This window comes from Cimex lectularius, unplaced genomic scaffold (genome assembly GCF_000648675.2).
Source record: "Cimex lectularius strain Harlan isolate CLEC.00 unplaced genomic scaffold, Clec_2.1 scaffold16, whole genome shotgun sequence".
Lineage (NCBI taxonomy): Eukaryota > Metazoa > Arthropoda > Insecta > Hemiptera > Cimicidae > Cimex > Cimex lectularius.
The window spans coordinates 1,539,570-1,551,979 of record NW_019392679.1 but is presented as its reverse complement, the minus strand read 5'-3'; the positions used below and the strand labels follow the sequence as shown (position 1 = coordinate 1,551,979).

The following is a 12,410-nucleotide window of genomic DNA, read 5'->3' as shown; positions in this document are numbered from 1 at the left end:
TATGCTGTACTGTCTTGCTCTTACGAGATGGTGGAAAAGAAGGTATGGTACACAAAAATTACGGATTTAGGGATTTTAATTAAAATGTTAAAACTAAAAGTAATTCTATATTGTTAGAAATGAAATTATTACAATTGTAAGAAACAAATATTTTCAAAGTATGCCTTGATTTGTTTTATTTTTATTACTCTGCACTCAACTTGCAGAGCAGATCTTTCTCCGACAACGTCCTTGGCGCATCTAACGCTAATTGTTTAGGGATGGTTAGGGATGGTCAATTTTCCAATTTGCGGCGGAGTCTCCTTTCCCGCTGAAAAAGGGGGGACACGCCCCCACTTCCACGGTTCCCATGTCGCGCGATCTCCTGAGTCGTGACACCACCCCCCCTTCTGAAATTCTTCCTTACCCCAATTTTTCTTTTATAATGGTTGTTCTTCAGAGGGGTCTACAAACAGACATAGTTGAAGTCCCACCTTTTAGTTTTTCTGAGCTGTAATTGTTAGCAGATGACTTTGGAGGGCCTTTTCCCCATTTTGATTAGCTGAGGTGCTGTCCATGAATTTCATTTCGTCGGATCTCAGCAAGCCTGAATTTGGTCCCAACCTCCTTTAAAAATGAGTTTCTTCAATGGAAGAACACCACTCACCGGGCGCTCAAAATTCAAACCCCCCCCCCAAAAAAAAAAAAAAAAAAAATGGAGCTAGTAAAGTACAATAAGTTGTAGTATACAGCTGCAAGGGTCAGAGCTGCCTTAAAAAATTTCCTTATGCAGTCTTTTCACCGTGTGTGCATAGCCAGAGAGACTACGGTTCCAGAGAGGAGGAAGTGCAGAGTACCAGCCACAATAGAAAGGGCTGATGTTATTGCTGTATTAAATTTTATTTTGGCTGTTCTGTAGGACATCCACCTCCTCTAAGAGGTTTCCCCGAGGAAGTCCCACCACACAAACGACCAAGTCCACGTTAATTTAGATTTTGTTATTAAATTAGCAGCTTTAAGAAATTGAAATAGTTGGTCTTTGGAATATGAATCGCCTCTTTGTATGTCATAGAGGGTTTGCAGATAAGAGATATGGTGTCTGTAAGCTGAATAGATTGGATAGGGCTGAAGAATGTGTTTTGTAATAGTCCATCACAAGAAAGACAGACTGGGGGTAGTTCTCTAGCCATTAGATGACCCTTAGTTATCCTACAATGGCCAATCCTTAATCTTGTGTGTATCACTTCACTATGATTTTATTATTAAATGGTTAAAAGGAAAGAAGGATCAGAAGTATTTGAGCCTAGCAAATATGAGTCAAACGCCTTAACCACTACCAGATCCAATCACAGTTTAATTAACTTTAAGGGGTAAAATTATCAAACAACTCTGTTCCTCGATGATTTGGGATTCATGTTATGGGTCGCGTAAAAAATGAAAATAAACAAAAATATTAAAACCAATGCAATAAAAGTGAATTTTATAAAATCATGCGGGAGGGGTTGAAAAATGATTATTGTACTTTTGGATTAAAAGTAAGAATAAATGCCATTGTCTACCTTTTATTCTAAGACAATGTTGATTAATGTTATATCTAAAGTCTTGGTTGAGAAGAAAAACCAAGTGTCATGAGTGTGATTTGAACCCATGATGTTCAGCTCAATACACCGCTGCTCTAATCACTTGAGTTATCTGACTCAAGTGGGTTCGAATCCCGCTCGTGACACTTGCTTTTTCATCTCAACCAAGACCTCAGGTTAAAAGTACAATTAATTAAAATAATTAATATGGTCAATTATGACTACTGAATACACATACGGGTTATATCTAGAGTAAATGGCTATTTTTGATATTGCATTTTTTATTTGTGTTGTTTTTACACTAAAAATTGATCACAAACTATTTTTTTAAATTATGATTTTTATTGATACAATTACGTGCAAGCTTCAAACCTTTTGATGACATTTATCAATCAATCATTTAAAAAAAATTAATCCATTATTCCATTTGAGATATGTTTATAATTTATTTAATTTAGGGTCTTTTAATTCAAATATCAAAACTAGTTAATGCAAGAAAACAAATTGCAAAGACAGAAATTTACACACAAACAAAACAAATATTATAAATAGATAACAAGAGGATAAAATTAAAAACAAAAAATTATCTAAAATGAAATCCCCAGAAATCGTAATCAGGTATTTCTGTTGTAACAGTGGAAGGCGATGAAGAGCAGTCGTACATAATTCTAAGCTTCTCTAAATCTTTATCACTAAGTCGAGACCTTTGGCCGATTGTAGCCCCTTCCTCCTAAAACAACGATTAAATATTAATTTCCTATTGTTGAGGATCGACGACTGGCTGAACTTCCTGACAGTTGTACTTACTTTGGGCGTTATGGTTGGGAAACCATTTTTGGAAAACGCGTGCGAGCTATAATGCATAACGCTATCGTAATCATAGCCGACATCAAAATCTGTAATCCTCCCGGAACTATACCTCTTGAAATTTTTCTCCGTACCTACAGAAGGAAATAGACCAATGAATTATTTAAATTTTTTGTGCGTTAATGGTGCCAATTTGAAGTTCCTACCTCGCCTAATATTTTTCCAATGAATGGTCACGTATTTGTCCCTATCGGAAGCACTTTGCTGGTGGTGGAAACCAAGAGCGTGAAGCAGTTCATGGGCAGCTACGCCATGCTGCACACATCTTTTTCCTAGGTTTACCACTTGACCTCCACCTCTTCGGCCAACATATGACCAGCAACCAGGAGAGTCGGCTTGTATCGAGACCCAAGACGTGTCTCCTTCTTTGTACGGCCTAAAGCGAATACAAGAATTTTCATGGAATTCTTCCATAGCACCCATTATTGTCTGTACCTCATCTTCATCTGGAAAAATCATTTCCATTTATCTTAAATTGTAATACAAGCAAACTACAATGGATGAGGGATTTTAATTTAATAAAATTAATTCCAAATTCTTCCTTCAAATTTTCAAGAGACTTGGTAAACCCCCCATGGGATTTTAAATATAAAATATTTTTCAAAAGCCTTTGTTATGTCGGGTTAATCATTGGAAAATTTAATGTACACATGATTGTGTGCTTTGCAATGTTAAAAAAAATTTAACTTTCATGTAATTTTTTGCATAACTAACTGCAATTAAATCAGCAGTTCTAATATAATATCAGATAAAAACGATCATAATAGAAAAATATAATTTTGTTCATGATATAACTTCTGCCCATATATATTGAAATGGTAAGTTAACTTCAGAAGTTGAGCCAGTCGTCAAAATACCGTAAATAATAATGTCTGTTGGCAAAAACCATTTGCGATTATCGCTAAGAATAGAAAGTGCTTTCATCCATACAAATAATATTAGCTATGTACATTGATTTTGAGAATAATTAAACTTCATAGCAACGGATGAATTGCCACTGAAAAGTTTAATTTTTCCCAACATAAATTTTTTAAGACTGGTTTTTACAAACACAACAATTCTAATAAATTTACGCAAATGGTTTTGTACGTCAATAACATGTTTTTTTGTTTAAATAGAAAAATAATAATTAACAAAAGGAAAAAGGTTGCAATAAAAAACAGAGATAAAACAAATAAGAAATAAACAAATAAAAATAAAAGAGGAGATGATAACCACAACAAATACAGAAGGTTGGAGAATTGTTTTTAAAATCAAAATAACATTAAACACGAAAGCCAATAATCAAACAAATTACACTACTAACGTGATTACTGTTGAATGTATAAAATTATTAACGAGTTTTATTCTAATTAAAATTTTCATCCTAAAATTGTCATTAATCCCAAATATCTTTAGTTAATATATAAAAACAATTTAATTTTAATGAAATTATAAATTTTTCTTTGGTTAAATTGACTTCTATATATTGAGCAATACCATCTCAGATGGTCATAGTTACATTTTAATTTTGTACCAAACTGATTGTCATCAATCGTTATACATAATTTAAAAAAAAATTAAATATTGTTAGGAAGAAAAAAAGTTTAGTACCAAAATCGTCACTAATGTGGTAAGGCACAACCCCTCCGGGCCACTTGGCCGAAGAGTCCCTCAGGGCGTTTCTCGAAACTTCATTGCTACCATCGGTCATGATGTCTCCTTCGAACAAGCCGCTGAGTTCCCAGATATTTCTCTTGTCCGATGGGCTCCATTCGTCAATTTCTCTTACTGGAAAACAGAAGTAAATAAAAATAAATTGTCAATATGTAATAGGGCAGAATTATATATTTTAACAAATGGGTAAACCTCCAGTTTGAAACATTGCTTTACTACTGCTGTGTATATACATATTTTTTATACAATAAATTAACAAAAACAATAATTTCAGAAGTAGAATAAGACTCCATCTTGTTTAAAAAAATTGTTGCCTCCCAATTAATTAAGGTTTTTAGTTTAGATAAAAAAGTTAATGGCACGAGCGGGATTCGAACCCACGATCTTTGGCTAGATACGCCGCTGCTCTACCACTTGATCTATCGTCACCTCGATCCACTCGGACACCAACTTCCCATCTCAACCCCACCTTTTGAATTTTCTCTCCTTTTTGCCATTTTTCAATTTTATTGCCATTTTATCTCAACTAAAAACCTTAATTAATTGTAAGATATTACTTGGTCAAGCGGACCACGAATTTAATTGTTGCCTCCATTGAATACATAGAAATCAAAGTAACTGCTGAAGCAAGGGACAGGAGTGGTGAAAAAGAATGGTTTAGGATGATATATTAATGAAGAATCTTTTATTAGAAGGTTCAATGAAAAAAAAAAAAAAAAAAAAAAATCAGCTATAAGCCATTTATGAATCATTAGCTAAACTTCTTAAGATGGCCGAGGGATTGGAAGAAAATCATTCTTTATTAGTTTCTCTTTGTAATAAGTGAGAAAATTCCTGTAAGTGTATAAAAGAAAAGTGCCTATTTTTCGGGAAAAAAGTTAATATTTAAGGAGGAAAAATTTGAAAGGTGGGGTGAGATGGGAAGTTTGTGTCTGAGTGGATCGAAGTCACGATAGCTCAAGTGGTAGAGCAATGGCGTATTTAGCCGAAGGTCGTGGGTTCGAATCCCGCTTGTGACACTGGAGTTTTTATTTCAACCAATACTTTACATAAAGATTAATTAATTGAAAGAAGTTATTTGGTCAATTGGACCACGAAATCTGATGGATTTAATATTTAAGCTTCATTACACAAGTTGATGGTAAATAGTTGAATTTGGACCGTATACCCTGTCTCGCCTTATATTCCTGCATTCATAAGTCAGATTTTCCTCTTTTATGAGCTCTAGAAAACTCACACAATGGGAAACATTTTGAGTCATTTAGTAGCTTGTAAAATTTGAGGGGTCCGGAAGGATTTGCATCGAATTTGGAAGATGGCAAAATATACAACAAAATGGGCCATGTGTAATTTATTATATTTATTTAGTTATCACAAAATCAAATTTTCTTTAACACTTTTCTATTGTAGGTTTTGAAAAAGTCAAAACAGAAGTTGAAGTTTTTTTAGCGACGTTTCGGCCCCTTTTGTGACACATTCAAGCCGGAATACTTATTTTTTTTGAAATGTCAATGCAAATAAATAATACGCATTCTATTTTGGCTTGAAAAACCTGCGCAATAATGGATCCTTAATGGAAAAAAAGAAGGAAATTACAAAATAACAATTTTCCTCTCAAATCAAGTGTGGCCGGGTCGGCCGTTATAATTGTATCCACGGATTTGTAAATTATCGCAACGATACTTTAAAATCCAAATTTTAGTGTAAAATAAAAAATTGACTATCCCGCGAGAATTCACGGAAGATCAATAAGAAAAACAAAGCTTTCTTGGGGTCTCAGACTAGCTTTCGCTATTTTTCATTAGGTGGCCTGTTTATTGGATTTTAGGAGGAATTTTAATTGATCCGAGGCAATATTTTTAGACAAACGGACCAGTGAAAACGGCGAAAGGCCAAAATGTTCCTGAGGGACCGAATAATCGAATATAGACAGATCAAAATGACCGGATACTAAAGTGCAAGTTTATCAGGAAATCTCAAAAGTCGATATTTTAATTTCCCTTCAATTTCAACCAATGAAAAAATCGGAAGAAGCATTTGTAATTTGCCAAATTGTATATTTATTATCAAACAATTTTTTTGGGGGGAATGTTTTCGCTGATGAAAGTAAGTTTAACTTGTTCGGGTCAGATGATTACAGAACAGTTTGAAGAAGACCTAAGAAAGAACTGAAAAAATAGGTTACTCTAGCGGTTTGGGGATACTGTTCACACCATGGGGTTGGGAATTTGATATCATGCTAACAGATATATGGTACATTGCGCCACTACTTAATGCCTAGCATAAACAAAATTGGAATCCAGGATGAGATCTCGTTCCAACGTAACCAACACTAAGAGTGGTAGAGTGGTAATGCACGCCAATATTTTATCCTCCATGCCAGTCACACTTAAATATTACAAACTAATATTTATTTAGAAATAGTGAGATGCGGTCTGGTGTGATGTAGGTTTCAGAAAAACATTTTCTTTATCGTGCCAACGTTTCGATCTTTATTGAAATCATCTTCAGGGCCTGGGATTTACAAACATTGTTTACATATAACAATTACATTTTGGATGTGGAAAAGTGAATTTATACAATGCAAAATATATTTTTTATATATTCCATCAAAGTATTTCTACTCACTCAAAGTGTTTGTCTTCTGTGTAATTGTGCCATTCTTGCGTGTCGTGTCGAGAGTGCCAGTGAGATTTTGCTATTTTGTGTTTAGATACGTTGGATTTTGAAGGGGTGGGGAAGGATGTCGGTATAGAAAAGACATTTTTGTATACGGCGTTATATGTAAACAATGTTTGTAAATCCAGGTCCTGAAGATGATCTCAATAAAGATCGAAACGTTGGCACGAAAGAAAATGTTTTTCTGAAACCTACATCACACCAGACCGCATCTCACGATTTCTAAATAAGTATCGATTAACGGCCACTAATCACCACACATTACAAACTAACATGTTTTGCTTGGTTTTAACGAGAATAAAACATCCGAAATCGCGAACGTTTGAAAAACGTGTTATGCGAAGGGTGAGAGCAATTTGACCAAACTATAGCAAATTTGTAGCTCGTTTACGATCATTTTAGTCTGCCTTGTCTCATGCTTTAGTCTTTTAATTGTCAGACACGTAATGGATTTCACAACTATAGCGGTAGGTTGTCAGACTTGACATATACTTGAGCACTGATTTTTGAGGACGAGGTGGGAAAAATTATTCTGCAATGTTTTTCTATTTTCACTGATTAGCACGTGTGTTATTGGGTTTCAGGAGGAATTTTAATTGATCCCAAGTTCCGAAGCACTGAGCTGTTCAAAATGGTCGGAATGACCAAGCTACAGGTTCATCAAGCTGCGGACATCAAGAGAAACCTCACAAGTCAATATTTTCGTTCTTCTCCCAATACTTAGTGACCTGAAACCCTTTACGTGGCACCATTGGCAGATGGTCGGAAGGCGTGCGACAACTCGACAACCTTCCAATTTTTCAAAATTTAAGGACTTTGTTGATTAAAGGATCGGACAACTTTGCAAAATTGCAGGGATGACAATGGGAATGTCAGCGTAAATATTAGAAAGCGCTTTCCTATTTTCGGTGGTTAGCCTGTGTGATATTGGGTTTCAGGAGGCATTTTAATTAATCCAAAGTAATATTTTCATGCGATCCAAAAACTGAAGATGACTAAAGGCTGAAATGGACCACACTTCGAAGCACTGAGGATAGGCTGATCGGAATGACCAAGCTACAGGTTCATCAAGCTGTAGACGTCAAGAGAAACCTCACAAGTCACTATTTTAGTTCTTCTACCAATACTCAGTGACCTGAAACCCATTACGTAGCACCATTTGTGGCACATGATTGGTACGCTGCCTCAACTCGACAACCATCCAATTTTACAAAATTTAAGGACTTTGTTGATTAAAGACTCGGACAACCTTCCAAAATTGGACAATTTAATTGATGACAACGAGATTGTCAGAGTAAATACTAGAAAAAGCTATCCTATTTTCAGTGGTTGTCCTGTTTGTTATTTGGTTTCAGGAGGAATTTTAATTGATTCAAAGCAATGTTTTCAGCCAATCCAAAGACTGAAGATGACTGAAGGCCGAAACCAGCCTGACACTCCGAAGCAGTGAGTATAGGTTGATCAAATGATCAGAAATGACCAGGCTACAGTTCATCGCCCTGCGGATCTAAAGAATCTCAGTGATCAATATTTTAGTTCTTCGCCAATTGATCAATGACCTGAAACCCAATAAGTGCCACCATTGGCACATGGTTGGAAGGCGGGCGACAACCTTCTAATTTTCCAAAATTTAAGGACCTTGTTGGTTAAAGAACAAAAGAAAAACAAAATCATTAAACAATGTACTAATTTGAAAAATCTAGGGTGACAATAGATATAATGAGCCAGAAAGTACTTTTTAATACTAACGATTAGTCCCCATTGTATGTTATATTTAGATCAGTGCAACCAAAAGTTTAAATATTTCATTTTTTTAAGAATAATAAATAATTTTTAATGAACCATGTGCTTTCTCACTAGAAATGTTGGCCTATCGTCAGCCTTTCTACTTACATACGCCGTCCATGTAGTTGTTCATTGCCATGGACATCATTTTATGGTAGCCGTGGTGACGCGGCGGCGGAGGTACGGGACCCCTCGCCGTGACAGCAACAGCAACAGCAGCCAGGTACAACACCTGCACGAACCGCCTCATGGTCGAGACTATAGGCCGCCGCTCCGCCTCCGATCCATTTTACCTGCACCCCTTTCACAATTATTCCCCACTCGTTGAATTATCGGTTAAACCGCACATCCACCTCCCGCCTCCGTCTTTTTTCCAATTGGGAAATTAGAACTGGCCGTTTCGAAACCTCTTTCAGTACTATTACACGGATCCGTCATGAAAATCCTTTTCAGTCATTTTCTTCTTGTTTATGCAGTTCTTTCATTAAATATCGGTTTTATTTTAGTTGTATTGCACAAGTTTTTCGCTTATGAAACATCTAATTATCGATTATTTCGAGGTTCGCTTATTTTTTTGATGGGATTCCATCATCAAAGGTTGAATATAAATGACACCTTTAGTACCAACAGTTTTTAAACTAAAGTCTTTATTGATATTCAAACTTTGAAAAATAGTTTTTTATGTAAACTATTATGTTTTTTAATGAAACGAAATATTACAATCTGCAAAACCAACTCGACTAAGGTAAATAACACACCGACCAACCACTAAAGATGGAAGACCAAAACTCGCCTCACAGACCAAAAACATCGGAAAAGACCAAGTTATGTGCGATTTTAATCATCACTCAAATAATCACATGAAAATTGTTGGAGGAAGAAGGTAGTCAATGTTATCTCACTTTACTCGTTGATGACTTACTCCCTTTCTGTGGTATAGGAACCCACATTATCAATGAGTACCTCAGACAGAAGGATAAAAAGATAATGAGGGAACGATGGAACTCGCTCGTTGGACACAAACAATCCAACCTCCTACTAAATTTCTGAAGGAAAGAAGTAATAAAATTTATCAAAGGAAGCAGGAAAAAACTGCTAATCTTAACAGGACTCTGTAAACTAAACCGACATTTAAAGAAGATTGGTATAACCCAAGACGGCACATACAGATTCTGCAAAGAAGCAGAGGAGACACCAACACACCTACTAACAAACTGTGGTGCTACACTTGCCCGCAGGAGGAAATGCTTTGAGACGTACAATGTGACCGTAGAAAAAATTCAACCACTGAAACCGGGCCTGCTAATCCAATTCGTTGATGAAATAGGACAGAACGGGGAATATAATAGCTCTTAAAGGGCGCAGTAAATTACACCCCGACTAATACATCTACATCTGATGACTTACTCAGAAGGGAGGTCGCGGATCCGTCTCCGCTTCACACGTCTTATGGTATGACAAGAATATGATTCGCTTTTCTAAAAGGTGATTCTACTCACAAATTTGTAGTTTACAACTATTCGGATTTCAAGCATTAAACGCTCATCATCAGGTTGAAGGAGTTAAAAACTTGTCTCTCCCCGTGGAGTGCGTTCACTGTTTACTCATGTGGCGAGAGTTTGTAACTCCTTCAAACTGATGAGCATTTAATGCTTGAAATACGGATAAGTGTAAACAAAAACTCCGTGAGTACAATTTTACAAAAGTGAATCTGCATACTCATCTCACCTTCATCATTTCTAGGGATGGCATATGTTAAACGAGTCTTGAACAAAATGATTAAGATGAAGAGAGGATTATGGGATTAGTTTTTGGATAAGCAGTACTTAACAGTCGTACTGGGGGGTAGTGGATCTAAGGACTTTGGGTTGGAAGGGTTCGGAAACTGTTAGATATTGGAAGATTTTCCGTTGCCCATACCGTACGTCGAAATCGGTTGGTTTGTTTTTTGACGATAATAGCACTAAGCTTGTAAAGTCCTCAACGTTTATTTCTTGTTTCAGGTTGACCATGCTAGTTAGAACACAAGGTAGCGTTTGCGGTTAGATTGATGGATGGGAACATAGAAGAAAGAAAGAGAATCTAGATTGGTTTTTATTTAACTTTCGAATCAACTGTAGGACTCTCCATGTATCGTCGATAACACAGCTCTACTATCCTATAACTTATTCTACAGTTTATTCGAAAGTGGGTGTAGTTGGAATGCCAGCCTGAGCCAAGCAGCTCTGCGATATTCCCTCGACTAGAGTCAGGATAGTATGACATTGTTCGGACCCGAATAAACGCTCTGTCGGATAGGAGATGATGTTTAAGTAATGGATATTTGAAAGACGATCGAATAGACGAGCTACGCCAAAAACATCTTAAAAGGTACACGACAAAACTACAAATTCTACCCAGCAGATCTCAAAAAGAAATTTCACAAGCCAAATATTTCGTTCTTTCATCCTAGTAATCCTCCATATGGTTTTATAGGTTAGGACAGTATATTGTATCAAACGGTGCATTTGAATCTAGAATCAGCTACATTGCCTGGAACATTCATTAACTAATGGATATCTTTAATAAGCTCCTCAAATATACAATTGGTGGTTAGATATCTTGAAAGAGTATAGTCATGTGCGATTCAGTGCTTTGGAATCTTTGAAATAATGAGCCTACAATGTTTCTCAATATTGGGTGAGGTAGTACTGAAGTGATGTAACGTCATAGATAGATGACCATTAGTACACAAGACAGTAAAGATTATTAGTAGAGGAAGAGGAAAACGAATTTACCTATAGACTCGGCTAAGTAAATAATGTCTATAGTTCAACCTTGAATTTTGCAAAAGATTTCCCGTTACTTACTACTACTATATCACAAACACTGATAGTATCAGTCGAGTACTGCCGACAAGAGCTTGGAAGAGATTGGGCTTATTACTGAATATTCCAGCTATTATGCCTTCCTGCGTTCTAGGTTCGATACTGAACCATCAGGTGGTCTTATCAACAGAGGACAGTTTTCGCTCATCCCTGATGGTACTACATATATATTGTTCGAGCTCGACTGTCTTACTCGGGTCGACCCTTGCAAATCTCCTCAACAAGAACGTCATTAGGTCTAGTGAGGCTTACCAACTGATTTTTGGTGGAAACTTCTCTAACGGTAAACAATGCATTTGTAAGACAATTGTCATTAGTTCCTTGGATGTTCCTTCTCGCCATTGTACCTGTGTCATTCGGTGACCAGTGTCATTTGTCACCAGTGTCACAAACTCATACAATCCACATAGTACAGCATTAATATAATACATATACGCATTAGTTTATTAATATTATTATGCTTTACTTAAATGCACGGCTCTATTGTCATTTTTCGTCTTGGTTGATTTACGGTCGTAATTAACGGCCAACTATTTTCTTCGAATCGTTACAAATGATGAAAAACATCAAAGGATTATCGCAACTGTGGCCTTGATTCCTTTTGAATTGGTTTGGTAATTAAGAAGAAACAACCTGATTGAGGAGAGAAAAAGAGAGTTAGTTCACTTCGGTGGTAGTCTGCTCGGTCAAGCTGACAAAGTAATGTGGACATCGGTACTCGACCGTAACCGTCTCAATGAACAAACCCAAAAGTACAAATGCACTAACGAGGTGGGTATTGACATAATTTATTTCATCTGGACTTTACTTATTTGTTTATTTTCCGTAATAAGTACGAAAGAGTGTTTCTAATCCTTTTACACTCTTTACATAAAATAAAGAAAATTAGTTCAATTTCATCCTTTACAGAGTCAACTTGCCTAGTGAGTTAATTGGTTTTTGAAATATTTTCTTTGATGAAACAATAAATTTGAGTAATTTTTTCTTAAAAACAAGG

General features: G+C 36.1%; 1 protein-coding gene across 1 annotated transcript; it reads right to left on the bottom strand.

The window, feature by feature from the left end:
• Positions 1-2,066: 2,066 nt before the first annotated feature.
• Positions 2,067-8,796, bottom strand: LOC106661286 (zinc metalloproteinase nas-13). The gene is made up of 5 exons (XM_014384575.2): positions 8,655-8,796; positions 4,020-4,196; positions 2,573-2,872; positions 2,367-2,500; positions 2,067-2,289 (listed from the first exon to the last, which is right to left on the bottom strand). The coding sequence occupies exons 1-5, from the start codon at positions 8,794-8,796 to the stop codon at positions 2,143-2,145; spliced, it is 900 nt and encodes a 299-aa protein (XP_014240061.1). The 3' UTR covers positions 2,067-2,142.
• Between the last annotated feature and the right edge of the window lie 3,614 nt (positions 8,797-12,410).